This window comes from Callospermophilus lateralis, chromosome 8 (genome assembly GCF_048772815.1).
Source record: "Callospermophilus lateralis isolate mCalLat2 chromosome 8, mCalLat2.hap1, whole genome shotgun sequence".
Taxonomy (NCBI): Eukaryota; Metazoa; Chordata; class Mammalia; order Rodentia; family Sciuridae; genus Callospermophilus; species Callospermophilus lateralis.
The window spans coordinates 6,211,265-6,226,843 of NC_135312.1; the positions used below are offsets into that span (position 1 = coordinate 6,211,265).

General features: G+C 52.9%; 1 protein-coding gene across 1 annotated transcript; it reads left to right on the forward strand.

Annotated features, from left to right (window-relative positions):
• Window positions 1-13,354: 13,354 nt before the first annotated feature.
• Window positions 13,355-14,797, forward strand: Drd5 (dopamine receptor D5). The gene has a single exon (XM_076865138.2). It carries the CDS (start codon window positions 13,355-13,357, stop codon window positions 14,795-14,797), a length of 1,443 nt encoding a protein of 480 aa, XP_076721253.2.
• Window positions 14,798-15,579: the final 782 nt, after the last annotated feature.

Sequence of the window (15,579 nt, forward strand, 5' to 3'; positions counted from 1 at the left end):
TGAGGAGGCACCTTTGTCTGCGTGATTGTGTGTCCTGTGGGCAAACAATTAGATCAAAGCCTGCCAGGAGGCCCAGATCCGTCCTTTGGTTAGTTGATTCTAATCAAACCCAAATCATTTTATTTCCTTCTGAGTGAAACCCTCTATTTTAGAAAAATGTGATCTTAGGCTGGGAAAAAAATGTCAAAACAAAATGCATAGTTTGTTTTTCATAAAAAGTACTTCCTGTTTGTAATTTATCAGTGACCACTTACAGCCTTATTACTGACCATCTATCCACAGAGCAAGCACTTCAGTTTTGTCCTCAGAGCTGATTGACTGTAGCTACAGACACATTTGGTTAATATTTTAGTTTCTGAGTAGGTCTAATTTTTGAACAAAATTACTTTGATCACCTGGATGGAAATTTGTGTATAGGTTAATGTAAAGACACATTCCTTACCTGAAATTTTGTGATCATTTTGATGTATTTTTAAAAATAAAATTCACTCTTCTTTATTTCACTATAAATGTGTACATATTTATTATAGCAAAGTTGGACACTTCAGAATATTAGGGAAAAAAATCACCTGTGATGGTTTTATCCAATTAAACAGTTATGTTTTAACCTCCGGATGTATTTATTCTTATCAGGAGGATGTGGGGATTCTTTTGATTGTTATACGGCTCGGTGATGATCAATTTTGTAACCCACATTTGAGGGAAAGGTGTCTCTGTGCTTAGCCTGCACACCACGGTGTTACCACTGTTTACCCAGCACGTACACCTTATCAGGCATTGTAAGTAATCCAGAGACGGCAAAGTGTATGGAGGATGTGCACGGGATGTAGGTCACACCAGGCCACTTGTGCACAGGACCGGAGCCTGAGCATCCTCAGGCTTTGGTACCCACACGGGCCCTGGAACCAAGCCCTGAGGACACCAAAGGACAACTGGACGCCTCAAATCCAGAGGCCTTGTCCAAAGGTTAGAAATATTTTAACGTCTCCTAAAGGACATTGACATTTGGGTAGGACTTTTATGTTTTTCCATAACTATTTTAAAATGCTAATAAAATTGGCTTACTTACTGTACGTACCAAGACGAATGTCTTATCTGAGTGTTTTTATTTTTTGACAGCACAGGCCATGGACCATTAAGAAACACCAAGTTTTTTTTTTTTTTTTTTTACATTTTTAATATGAGTAAATACTTTATATTCATTTTAGTGAAAACCAGCAACAAACAATATAAAAACAGGCCCACATCCTAAAAGCAGGGAAAGGCCCCCTGTGATGCTTTCCATCTGGAGCGCTGGTTCCCATCTGCCTGGGGCCCTCAGGAGGTGTCCGTGGATTGCCATCACTGCTAGGTGCTACTGGCCTCTAGTGGAGGAGACCAGGGACGCGCTGAGCATCCTGCAGTGACCAGGAAAGCCGCCCCCCCAGAATCACCAGGCCCTAGATGGGATGGAGCCGAGGTTCAGAAATCACCATCTGGAGGTAACTGCATAGGTAACTGCTGTCAGCGGGGTTCCTAGGCACCTGTCGGGACACACACACACACACACACACACACCACACACACACACGGGATCACTTTTTCATGCACTGAATCGCCATGTAACCTGCTTTCTTCCTCTTAACTCACAGTGAGCTTGTTGAGTGTTTCCTGGGCCCTGTGGTGCCGAGCTCACCCTGTTAGTGTGCACAGGAACCTCTGGGAGCCCTCGGGACCCTTGTCCGCCCGCTGACATTCAGAGGCAGCGGTCGGCAGAGGCCCGTGGGCTGCAGGGGGTCTGAGGACCCACAGGAAGGCTCCTGAGAGGCTCCCTTGACCGGGGTGCTCTTCTGCCCCATGGTTTTGGGTGGCTCTCAATGCGTTCTTGGAGGAGCGAACGTTTCTTCATTCAGCCGATTGTGCGGGGGGACACTCAGGTGGCTTCCCTCTTTGGGTTGCTATTACGAGTGCCCCCATGGTGAGCTCCTAGCAGTCTTTGCCCACAGGGACAAAATGCGGGATTGCCCTGACTCGGGCACTGCAGGAGAACTCTGGTCTCCGTCTTTGTTGGCGTGAATGCTCTCGGGGCTCTAAGCACCCTGGGGCCTCAGCCTCTGGTTTGGGGACTTTGCCACCACGGTGAGGTGATGAAGGGAGAGGTGCCGGGAACAACTGATTCGGGCTGTGGCAGTGTCAGGCTGGTCGCACGGCCCTGTCGGAGCTTGGCAAGTCTGCACAGCCTGTTGGGCTCTGAGCTTCTGAGGGTGGACCTTAAACTGGAGCCTCTCAGTCCAAGCAGACAGAGGGGTGAGGCCTCAGTCATCAGCTTCACCCACAAGTCAACAAGTTCCTGACTTTGGCTTAGGCAACCGGGAAAATGGATTGTTTCACACCAAAGCAACATGCAGGAGAGGAGCCAGCGTGTGTAGTATACAAGTGTTAGGATCTCAGGGTTATAATAAGGGGAGACAAATGACCACAATAACTAATACTACTTCCTACACATCAGATTAGCAAAGGTGGCAGGATGCATGTGTTAGTCTTTTCTGTTACTATGACAAAATACCTGAATCTGAGTGTTTATGAAGAAAAAAGGTTTGTTTAGCTCATAGTTTGGGAGGCTGAAAAACCAGTTTTTGACAGTTTGGAGGCTGTCTTTGCTTACATCTGCTGAAAGTCCCAAGGCAGAAACATGTGCAGGTGAGATCACGTGGCTAGATAGGAAGTTAAAGGAAAAGAGCGGCCAGGGTCTCCCTCTCATAACAACCCCCTCATGAGAACTAACTTAGGGTCCCCCAGGAACCATGTGAACAGCAAATGTCAACATGACCAGTGACCTACCTGCTCCCACTGGGCTCCACCTCTTGGAGGTTCCACCACCTCTTGACACTGGCACACTGGGGACCAGGCTTCTGAGACAATGTACCCTTGGGGACAACTACAACCAAACTGTAGCAATGTGAGGGACGGCCAGAGAGAAAGCTGGTAGAAGATGGGAGAGCAGTGGGCAGCCTGGGCTTTCCTGAAGGCTGGAACCCCGTTCCCCAGCGCGATCCCCAGAGGCCCCCTCGGGTGTGTGGGCAGTTCCCGCTGCGCTGCTCCTGCCTGGGAAACAGCCTGAGTCTGGACCGAGTAGGGGCTGCTCCTACGGGGAATATTGATTTCACAGGAGTGAAAACAAACAGGCAGAACTCCACGTGTCCACGTGGACCATCCCCCAAACAATGTCAACTGACAAGGTCAACAGCAAAACACTCCCCGGTATTGGAATGACATCCACAGGGAGTCAAATTTAGCCACACGCGAGGAAGGAGTGGGCTCCGGGCTCAGCAGAGCTGGAGGGCAGGCTGGATGGAGACCAAGGGCGGAGCACAGGCTGCATCTGAAGCGCCTTCTGTCTGAAGCACCGAGACTACATGAAGGAGGCGTCTGTTGGGTTTTCCGTGGTACATTTTCATATGCAGGAGACATTTTGTAAAAAAAAATTTGAAAGAAAGAAAAAAGAGTCACCATAAGGGAGATGAACTTAGAGCCATCAGAGACGGTCACTTCCCGTGTCCACCCATCATGGCTGAACAGTGGGCGTCCAAGCCAGCATCGTCTGGGCTCCTAGGCGGGCAGATTCCTGAGTAGCTCAGTGCTTAGCTGTTCAGAGCAGCTGCCTGGCTCCACAGGGACGATTCTCACGGGGAACTTGACATTGGTTCCGTCCCCATAGTTCTCCCTAGGGGCACACAAATTATCCTCTCTTACTGCTTGAGCCTCCCTCAGATCTGTAGGTTAAACCCCTCCTAATCCCAGTGTGACGTTGTTTGGACCTGGGAGGTAGGAGGTCACCATGGTGAGGACCTCTGGAACGGGATTAGTGCCCTGTAAGAAGAGCGAGAGTCAGAGCTGTCTTCTGCCATCTGCGACGGGAAGGGCCCACAACAGAACCCACCTGTGCTCACGCCCTGATCTCAGATTCCAGCCCCCACAACTGCCAGAAATAATGCCCACTGTTGACAGGCCGCTGAGTTCCTGGCATTCTGTCATAGCAGCCTGAGTTGACGACGCCTTCTGTTGTGGCCTTATGCAGAGGCAGAGGGAGCGGGCACCTCTGGCAGCTTCAACGTGTGCCTGAGCTCTGAAACCAGGATTTGGACTCGTGTTCCTGGTGCGGGGCTCTTGGAGCCGCCGAGTGGAGGGGCGGGACTGTGCAGCTGGGCATCCAGGGAACAGCTGGCTCCTGTGGTAGCTGGTGCGCACGAGGAAAGGCATCCCTGCCACAGGATGGCCTCCAAACTGCTGAGCCAAACCTCCCAGCCGCCCACGTGTGCATCGGGACTCCTGTGTCTGGCCACCCAGATGGTAGAGGATCCAGTTGGAACTGCGCTAGCTGCTGTCTTCGGTTTCACAACCTTCCCCACTTCAAAGCTCTTCTGATGTCCACAGCTATGGCTGTCCATGTCTATGAGTCCCAGCTGAGTTGGCTGAGTGACCTGGTCAGGTAGGCATGGCCACTCAGGCAGGACACGGGGGAACTTTGGGCCATGCCCACATAGCTAGTAAGTTGCAGCAATAGATGCTTCTGCCAGATTTTAAAACTCCGCTGCCTTTTCTTCACGCTGTCCCTCCCCAGCCTCCTCCGGGGCCCTGGGGATTGAACTTGGGTCATTTACCACCAAGCTACATTCCCAGTCCTTTAAAAATTTATTTTATTTTTGAGACAGGGTCTCACTAAATTGCTGAGGTTCCTGCTAATTTGCCCAGGCTGGCCTTGAACTTGGGATCCTCCTGACTCCACCTTCTGAGTCACTGAGATCACAGGTATGGTCAGGCACCTGGCCCTTTACCTTTCAATCAACCTTATCATCTTAACAACAAAGTCAGCACAGTTAACCACCCCCTCTCCCCTCAGAGCTGTTTCTTGGGCGTAGGTGTTCAGGAAAATCAGCTGACACTGTCCCCAGTTACAAAATACTACACTTGGTTTAAAGTTGCGCAGCGCGTTTGGTGCTCCCGCAGGGACGGGAGCCTTGCGGTGGCGTGGGCAGCAGGGGGCGCCGGTGCCCTTCCCGCCGCGCTGCCTCACGACCTTGGAGCCCAAACCAAAGACCAGGAGCAGGTGGGTGGGCCTGGGTGGGCCCTAGCCTTGGGAGTCACAGATGAGGGGCGGGCGCAAGAGCCCCCCTTGCACGTGCTCTCTAGGACCCCCGTGGCATGTATCACAGATGCCTGTCACCACTGCCAGGTGAAGGATGGGGGTGGGGATTTCCAGGTCTCTTAGGGAAGCCAAGGGCAGCCTGGATGGTCCCCACGGATGTTCCCTCTAGGGGACAGGCTTGTCACTCCCTGTGGGCATCCTTGTCCCTGTCAAGAGGCGTTGGAAGGCTCCGGGGATTGCAGGAGGTTCCCGTGGGGTGTGATGGGCTGCACGGGTGGAAGTGAGTCAGGGAGGAGGCTGGGGCAGCTGCGGATGGGGGGCCCCTTCTGCCGGGTCCCCTGGGGAGTGAAAGGGCTATCAGCTCCCGCTAAGAGCACACCCTAAGGAGAGGATGGGGGTGGGAAAGGAGGAGGGGCCGTGCAGTGTTTTAATCTGAAAAGTGGCTTTCTGCTTTAGTGACATTGATAGCACAGGGACCACCTTGACAATAATGCTAATTGTTCAAAAAATGTAAATCAAATCAAACCACCTAGTGAGACTCCTTCAATGGCCCTCCACTGCTTTTAGAGGACAGTACAAACTCCTGCTCAGGCTCAGTGAGTCCTTTCCACACCTGGCCTATGGTGCTTCATCTCATGTGGCCCCCATCCCCTGCAGCCCCTTCCCCTGCACCCTCTCTGCGCCCTGCTGCAGCCATAGGCAGCTCCCTTCTCTGCCTCCCATACCCCCAACCTCTGCCCCTCTGGACCTTTGCACGTGCCTCTCTGGGATGGGCAGCCTCATGCTAGGATCAGCTCTTTCTCCCTCTGCAGTGAAGTCCTAACCACTACCCAACAGAACCCCTGTTGCTGCACTTCCCCTTGGCCCTTTCCCAGTCCTGGACTGGCCTCTGCCTCTGTCTTTACCTGGGGGGTTAGGGTTAGGGTTAGCCCCCAGGAGGGGAGGGGAGGGAGGAGCTTTGCCTTCCTCTCCCAGGGCCTGCCTTGAACAGTTGCATGACCATGTGGGCTGCCCTCACAGCAGGAGAAGATGCTGGGGACACTGTGGCACTCAGGACTGCCACCTTCCTTCAGCTCGGGAGGCCTTGGCAGGCATGTACCCTCTGATCGCCTTCAAGGCACAAGAGGGCGCTTTAAACCTGGCCCTGAAGAGGGGCCCACAGAACCTTGAATTTCTCCCTCCTCCTGCTCTCAGACCTGGAAGGGAGGGGACAGCGGGACAGGCCCACAGGAGCTCAGCAGCGGGCTCTGTTCTCCCCAGGGGTGGGCCAGCAGTCAATGGCCCCCTCCTCGGTGGAGGAAGGGGACTCGCGCTGCCTTTCTGACAGCAGCAGCTGCCCCTGTGTGCCAGGTCTGCCTGATGGTCTCAGCCGCGTGCGCTGGACCCGCTCGGCTGGAGAGGGTGCAGAGGAGGCATGCGAAGGTGCCAGGCTAGGGTTGGCCAGCCAGGTTCTGGAGGCTGAATGGGTTTGACATTGTGGAAGGGTTGTTTACACACTCACTCTCTCACACACACATTTGTTGGTGGGAATTGAACCCAGGGCCTTGCACCCGCTAAGCGCATGCTCTACCACTGCGCTGCGCCCCAGCCATCGTAATGCAACTCACACCCAGGAGGCAGGACGCCTCCTCCTTGGATTTCCCCTCAGAACTGAACTGCTTTGGCTGTATGTGTGTGTGTGTGTGTGTGTGTGTGTGTTGTGTGAGTGGGAGGTGGTGGGGATATTGTATAGAAGCTTTAGAATTTTGTTTTTTGTTTCTATGAAGAATGTCATTGGGAATTCAATAGGGATTATGTGGAGTCTGTATGTTGCTTTGGGTCATATGGACACTTGAACAATATTAATTCTTTTGGTCCATTAATATGTTAATTTTTTCATCAATGTTTTATGGTTTTCAATGTGTAGGCCTTTCACCTCTTTGTTAATTTATTCCTATTTAATCAGCTTTTTATGCCATCATACATGGGTTTGATTTCTCTTTTTTGTCTAGGTAGTTATTTGTATATAGAAATGTCAAAGATTTTTATATGTTGATTTTATATCCTGAAATTTTATGAATTCAGTTATTAGATTTGACTTTCTGGGTGTGTGTGTGTGTGTGTGTGTGTGGGTGTGTGTGTATGTGTAGTCCCTGGGGTCTTCCTCATATGACCACGTCACCTGCAGGTAAAAGGGATTTATTTCTTGCTTTCCAAGTGGCTCTCTTTCCCCTGTCTAACTGCTCCTGAGGACGACTCTTGTACTCTGTCGACAGAAGTGGTGAGGGCATGTCCTTGCCTCGTGTGACCTGAGGAATAAGCTTCCAGTTTCTCCCTTTGTTCATGACGTCACCGTGGGTGTGACACTGACACACGTGGGCACATTTCACACCACAGGTGGGCCTGGGGCGAGTGGGTGGTGGGAGCACAAAGGGAGTGGCCCCCTCCTTGGAGTCCTGGGAAGGACCGTGCGTTGGTACAGGTTGACAGGTGAGTGGGACTCCAGGAAAGAGAGGGAAGGACATTTAGACAGGGAGGAGAGCATGCGCAGGCACGGGGCCGGGAAGAGCTGGGCTGGGGGAAGACAGGACCCCAGGTGGTAGAGATGGGCTCTACTGAGGCAGGAAGGCTGGTGGCCAGAGGTGGGTGGGGCACATAGGTGGAGGCCAGGTGGTGAAGACCACACTAAGGCATCTGGAGTTAATGAGTCTAGTTCTGTTGGTTGGGTTAATAATTATTAATGTGGATCAGGATGAATCCTGGGAACACGAAGGGCAGAGCATTGGCTGGATGGGCCCGGGGAAGACAGCACTGGAAGCTTCCAGAAGCTGCTGGAAGCTCTGGCAGCCATGCAGGCAGAAAGCAGGGAGGATCTGAGTTAGAGAGGGGCAGAGGTGACAGACAGAAGGGGTGGCTGTGGACCCACCTCGGGGTAATGGAACATCAAGGCTTCTGTTGGTTGGGGACTGCGTGGCCCTATCATCAGCTCACAGTTCTTCCTGGCTCCCCCGCTACATTGCCTGGCTTCCCTGTGGACAGAGGAGAGTTCTTGTTTACTCACGTGACCCACAAGTCTGAGGGCTGGAACAGAGTTCCTGCACGCCCCGCCCCGCCTGACCAGAGGCTCTGAGTGAATTGCGGTTGGGTGGCCCTGTTGGCTCTCTTCTGTGCCAGGAGAAGAGCAACTCCAGGGGGCGCTGGCCTGGGAATGAGAGAGACTTGGAGCCAACAGAGCCTGACCTGCAGCTGAGGCAAAGCTTCCCAGCTCACTGTGGTAGTCAGCAAGAAATAGCTGTTTGCTGTTTTAGGCTGCTGAAATCCTGGGGCTGTTTATTAGGTAGCATCATTGTAGCAAAACCTAACAAATACACCCACTTGGATTTCTTTTCTTTTCCCTCCCCCTCCCCGCTCCTCTCTCTCTCTTTTTCTTTCTTTTCTTTTTCTTTCTTTTTTCTTTTCTTTTTTTTTTTTTTTTTTTTTTGTTACCAGGGATTGAATTCAGGGGCACTCAACTACTGTGCCACATCCCTAGTCCTTTTTATATTTTAGAGACAGAATCTTGCTGAGTTGTTTAGGGCCTTGCTAAATTGCTGATCACTTTGAACTTGTGATCTTCCTGCCTCAGCCTCCCGAGCTGCTGGGATTACAGGTGTGCACTACTGTGCCTGGCCACACTTGGATTTCTTAAGTGTAGCTTCTCATTTCTCTATTCTATCTCTGCATGGTGTAATAACAGTATCAATACTGCTTTACAGATCAGGCAACTGAAGCTCTAAGAGTTCAGTAACTCTGTCAAGTTTCCGCAGCTAAAATGTCAGAGAAGGATTTGAATCCAGGACTGTCTTGGAACCCTACCCTCCCGTCTATCTACACAGTGCTACCTCATGAATAAACCAACTTCTGGAAGGGACATGTTGACTGTCAGAAGCCTTGTTGCTCCTGAGTTGGGGAGAGGAAGGATCAGGGGCTGACCTTGTTATTTGAAGAGGGGGTATCAGAACCACCACAGTGGGTCTGGGCTCAAGGCAATGCAGATTTCTGCCCAGCTTCCATCCTTTGAAGCTGGTGCATGGGTAGGACTGGGTCTGGGGGCTCAGAGGCATCTTGTAGCCAAGGAGTGGAGCTTTTCCTGCTGTAAAGCAGAGTTGAGTCTTTTGATCTCAGCAGCAGCAGCAGCAGCAGCAGCAGCGAAATCCTGGGCATTTTCCTACTGATTTTATCATTTGTCTCAGGGAAGCAAATCCCATTTAAAATATGTCTTCAGACAAAGGGAGATCAATGAGTTCAGACAGAAGACTATTTGCTGACCAGAGTAGGAAAACCGCCTTTGTGCTAAAATATTCTACAAAAATCCTCTTAGTCCAATTTTGCAGAAACCAATGTGTGGAAGGACCATTTCCCACCTGTGTCCCCTGAGATCCGGGCTCTGCCTGGGATAAATAAAGAGGGGCTTATTAACCCTCTAGGTGGTTAGAATTCTGCCCAGGAGGCTGGCTCCTGAGGCTGGCTGGAGAGATGCCCTGGCTTCCAGCTGCTTTTCCTCTGCCAGGCTCTTTAGACAACGTGGAAAAGAGCCCAGGTGAGACGGTGCAGCCAGTCCTGATGGGAAACCATGGCCCCATGACCCTGGAGCTCACTTTAGCACAGTCTCAGCAGCAGAGGAAAAACGCTGTCTCCAAGAGTGATGAGAAGCATGGTCTTTTGGATCACAGCTCTGGAAATTTGTATTACCCCCCATGCAGCTTCATGTCTCTGAGCGAATGCTTGCACCATTCCCTCCATTACAGGATTCTCCTGTATCTCCAAGGTCTAGACAGGGATTGTGAGTCACAGCTCAGTTCCTAGCTCCAACTGTAATGTTGTGCTAATTGGAAGAGAAAGCCCTTGCTCGGTGTACTTTATCACCTCCTGCTGGAACTTTCCTGTAACCATTTTGCAAACCTACCCTGGCCACGACATGTCATCCTGTACCCTCCCCCATCAATGGGGCTTGTTGCATGAACGAGGGGATGGATTTCCCAGAAGCATCTGAAGTCAAATGTAGAACTGTGTATGGAGCATGTGTGTACCTTTCTTGGCTAATTAAATCCTCTGTCCATTGATTTCACAGCACTGGGCAGATTCCCCTTTTCCGCTCATCTACCAGTGAAGATTTGTCAGGCACCCAATCTTTGTATTGGAGCAAAGAACCAAGACATGGAGACAGTTTCTTGATTCAAGAAGCCAAGTGCCTGGCGGGCCAGCAGCCCTGCAGTGAGTGGTGAGATGCAGATACAGTGTCACCGTAGCTGCCACGTGAGCCAGCCCCCGCCCCCTGCTCAGCACTCCTGCTTGGTCCAGAAGAGGTGATTGCCATAAATCCCAGAGGACGCAGAGCCCAATCCCTGTGGCAGTCTCCAAGCAGTGTCGTGTCCAGCGCCGAGAGGTAATTTCCAAACCCAAGCTCTTTGCTTGCTTCTGCCGGTGCAGTGGGGCGTCCTGCTCCTGGTCCCTCCTGCTCTCCTATCTACCTCTCCCATGCTCCCATAGCCTCACCTCTTTCACAGTCTTCCCTGGAAAGACACTGTCCCACTTTTGGACCCTTTCCTCACCTCACTGTCTCTACTGTGAAGATACACAGGGTCTCTTCCTTCTGGGACCCTTCTTTCCTCCTCCAGCCTCCAATAAAGCATCCACTCTGGGACTTGCCTGCACAAAAGCCAGGGGAGAATCCTCCCTGGAGAGCAGCCGGGGGCAAGGTGTGGCACAGGTGTCGAGCAGGGAAGGAGGGAAGCTCAGAACACCTGTGATCAGGTCTTTTGGTCTCATCACATTCACCACTTCAACTACCACCATTCCCCATTTCCAGACGAGAAAACAGGCCAGGAGAGACCACATGGTGTTCCCAGGACCCCAAAGCTGGGAAGTACCTGTTCTTCCGGCCTGCCATGTCTTTCCTTCTCTTTCTTCTTCTTTGCCTACTTCACCTGTGACTCAAATGCAAAGAGAAACTTCTCCAGGGAGGTTTTCAATAAACATCTTGTCTTGGCTGGCCCCCTCCTAGTGTGTACTTCTTTAACACTTTAAACTTGCTCCATAGCAGGCATCTCAGTTGAAAATGTATGTTTCCTTGGATGATCCTTAGGTTAACATCTATCTTTAGCATCAGATTGCAAACTTCTAGAGGAAAGGAAAGTCATATCTATACCTCTCTCTGTATATACCCAGTGTGTAAATGGCATCTGAAACATAGTAAGTGCTCAATAAGTATGTGCTGAATGCAAGAATGAATAGCCAAACTTCAAACCCCTGTCTTAAAAGTCCCAGTTCATCTCCTGCACCACAAGTTAGTGTTGTTCAGGAAGACAGAGGGGAAGCAGGTCATTTCGGGTTCTGGAATGACCACCCAGCCCATTTGGGGAAGTGCAAGTGAGTGATCAATTTTGCTTCTACTGCTGGTGCTGTCTCCACTGCAGGCTGCATGTGGAGCAGTGGCAGGAGAGAAGCAAGGGCGGTGGGAAAGGCATGGGCAAGATGTTGGAAAGATCTTGCATGCCTGGCCGGGGCTGGGACTCTCAGGGACACGGTCACAGCCAGGTTTTAGAAACAGCACTCTACCTGTGGTTCAGTGGTGGGTGGTCAGAGAATCAGGGCTGGAGGCTAAGATGGTGTCACTGTAATACAGGGCACAGAAGACCCAGTCCTGCACAGGCGGCAATGCTAGAGAGGAGAGACCGGAGGAAGCAGGGCTCTCTAGTTTCAGTTCAGTCACCCTGACAGCTGTCTTGCCATGTCCAGCCACAGGAAGCACTGGGGGGGGGGGTGTTCAAGGCTGAGAATCTGGGGCTCCTGCAGGTGCTGGTCCAGCGGCAGAGGGGGCAGCGCAGGTGTGGTGGGAGGGAGGGGATGAGAAGCTCCAGTCCTGCTTGCAGACCTCACATGCTGCAGGTGTGTGTCCCAGGTGGAGCGAGGAGCAGGCTGCTCCCATCCACCTCCCTCCCTGCAGCTCAGCTGAGCTCACACCAGCAGCCAGACTGGAGTGGTTCCCAGTGGGACTTGTCCTCTGGGAGGTGCTCTAAGGGCTGGGAAGCCTGCTGTCTCTCTTCACTCTTCCTCCACCTGCTTTCCCCAACCTGCTTAGACTTTGAAACATCTTTCCAGGCCTCAGTTTCCTCTCCTGAAAAACGCTGAGATTTTTTTTTATTATTATTATCTATCCCTCCCAAGATTAAAACAAGAAGAGAATGTGAAAGTGCCTTCAGGAGGCAGCTCCAGCCTTTGGGGAGGGTCCTCCCCTCCCTTTTCTTCTGAGTTCAGTTAAAATCATTTTTTAAAGGAAAAATCGCTCACAGGTTGGAAGTGGTGGGGAAAGGCCTCCCTTCAAGGGGTCAGGGGAAGCAGTTTCGGAGGAGCAGGGTGGTCCAGGAGATGCTGTAGGTACTTGTGCCTTTTCCTGGGTGGTGTCCCTGGGTCCTGACATGTGCAGAGATGTAGGAATAATTATCTCACGTTTGCTGATGAAGAAACCAAGGCCAGGTGAAGTTAGATGGGGCGCTCAAGGTCGTGCAGCCAGGAATAAGTCTGGATTTGGGGCTCAGGTCAGTGAGAAATCCAAGGAGGCCTTCTTCACTCTACAAAGCTTCCCCACCCCCCCACCCAGCCTCCCAAACGTGGCCAGGGCGGGGGCTGCACGGCTGGGCCAGGCCAGGCACCTTCCCTGGCTCGGGCGAGGGTCTGGCACTGGCGCACCTTCTAGAGTGTGGGCTGCCCCTGGGCTCTGACAGACGGAGCGCAGAGAATTAGAAAGCCAGGGCCCAGGTGGGGCGGGAGCAGGGGAAAGGAGCGCGCGGCGAAGGGCGGGAGCGCGGGACCCAGAGCGGCGCGGGACGGCGGGCGGCAGAGCTCCTGCGCTCTCCCTGCGCCCGCGGCTCCCGGCCCCCGCCCCTCGGTGGCGGCACGCTCTTCCCTTCCCCGGCTCCGAACCAGACACGGCCGCTGTTGCCACCGCCACCCGGCGCGCTGTAGGCTCTTGGAAACAGCTCTTGCCGCCCGCGGGCACCAGACGCTTGCTGCCCCAGCTTCGGGACTGGAGGGCTCAAGGCGTCCACCGCTCCGGGTCCCGGCGCAGTGCACGGTGAGCGCTCCTCGGGGCTCAGGGGTCTCTGGGCTGCGGGTCCTGGGGCACCCCTTGGGGTGCCCGATGGGGCCTCCTGGGGGACACAGGGCTGAAGTTGTAACCACGCTTAGCTTGCCGCTGCCCCCAAGCCGGACATGCTGCCTCCCGGGCGCAATGGCACCGCGTACTGGGCTCGGTTCAGGCTGCAGCAGCAACTGGTTCAGGGGGGCGCCTTGGGCGGCTCAGCTGGGGCCGCGCCCCTGGGGCCAGTGCAGGTGGTCACCGCCGGCCTCCTGACACTCCTGATTGTCTGGACCCTGTTTGGCAACGTGCTGGTCTGCGCCGCCATCGTGCGCAGTCGCCACCTGCGTGCGAAGATGACCAACGTTTTCATCGTGTCTCTGGCAGTGTCCGACCTCTTCGTGGCACTGCTGGTCATGCCCTGGAAGGCAGTCGCCGAGGTGGCTGGTTACTGGCCTTTTGGGGTATTCTGTGACGTCTGGGTGGCCTTTGACATCATGTGCTCTACGGCCTCCATCCTGAACTTGTGCATCATCAGTGTGGACCGCTACTGGGCCATCTCCAGGCCCTTCCGCTATGAGCGCAAGATGACCCAGACTGTGGCCTTAGTCATGGTGGGTCTGGCTTGGACCTTGTCCATCCTCATCTCCTTCATTCCTGTCCAGTTCAACTGGCACAGAGACAAGTCGGGCTCCCGGGGCCAGGAGGACCTTCCATCCAACCTGGCCAATGGGACGCCCTGGGAGGAAGCCGGGGAGCCCAATGCGAGGGCAGAGAACTGTGACTCCAGCCTGAACCGAACCTACGCCATCTCCTCCTCACTCATCAGCTTCTACATCCCTGTGGCCATCATGATTGTGACCTACACGCGCATCTACCGTATCGCGCAGGTGCAGATCCGCAGGATCTCCTCCTTGGAGAGGGCCGCGGAGCATGCGCAGAGCTGCAGGAGCAGAGCCCCAGGAGAACCCGACACCAACCTGCGGGCTTCCATCAAGAAGGAGACCAAGGTCCTCAAGACCCTGTCTGTGATCATGGGGGTGTTCGTGTGCTGCTGGCTGCCCTTCTTCATCCTCAACTGCATGGTTCCCTTTTGCAACGGGGACCAGCAGGCCGGCTTCCCCTGCGTCAGCGAGACCACCTTCGATGTCTTTGTCTGGTTTGGCTGGGCCAACTCCTCACTCAACCCTATTATCTACGCCTTCAACGCTGACTTCCGGAAGGTGTTCGCACAGCTGCTGGGGTGCAGTCACCTCTGCTCCCGCACGCGTGTGGAGACGGTGAACATCAGCAATGAGCTCATCTCCTACAACCAAGACACGGTCTTCCACAAGGAGATAGTAGGGCCCTATATCCATATGATTCCCAACGCGGTGGCGCCCGGAGACAGGCAGGTGGACAACGAGGAGGAGGAGAAGGAGGAGGAGGGCCCTTTAGATCACTTATCCGGGACCTTTCAGACGCCCCCAGATGGTGATCCTGCTGCTGAATCTGTCTGTGACCTGGACTGCGAGGGGGAGATTTCATTAGGCAAAATAACACCTTTCACCCCAAATGGACTGCCTGATACTGCATAAGAAGTGCCCTCCTGGGACTACAAACCCCACAGACCTCTGTGAGCATACACTCTTGCTCACCATGTTCACAGTCTCAGCGCTGCTCGCTGCTCGGTTCTTCACTGTTCTGTCTCTGTGTGCACATGCTTAGAAGCTCCGCCCTATTGATTCTTATCTGAAAGCATTGGCAGAAGCAGTGGGAATAATCTGGGTCAAATAGATCCAGCCTAGCACAGATGGACCAGTGGTCCTAGAAGAAAATGGGGAGCTTGGTCCTTTAAAGATACACTCTCCCTTCCCCTTTCAAACAAAGAACTTGTTCAGTGATTATTTGGTTGGCTGAGTTTTAAACACCATGTTCACGGTGTGAGTGGTGATGCTGGGGTGCAGTGGGGTGTCTGCGTCTTGCTTCTCTGGTCCTGGGCTTCTGCTGGGTCTTTACTGAGGCTGAGGAGTTCTTCCTCAGTGCTTCTGGTGTCTGATAAACACAAGGCATGTGTATGGTGGGGTGAATCCTGTTGCTTGGCAAGGCTGGTTTTCAGGACTGCCCCTGGAGATGCTATGGCATGCCCTCCTTCCCCAGAATTGGGATTTGAGTACACCCTTAAAAAGCACCAGAAATGTTTGCTGGGTGTAGAAGCGTGTATTTATTTTGACCTTAAATGAACACACAGGACAAAGGACCTTGAAGAGCTTCTGATTTCTTTTTGTTAGATGAACACGTTTCAAGTATGTATCGAAGGCTGGTTTCATAGCTACAGCATTAGATACGTGGACTGCTTAAGCCTGGGGCTCTGATTTTT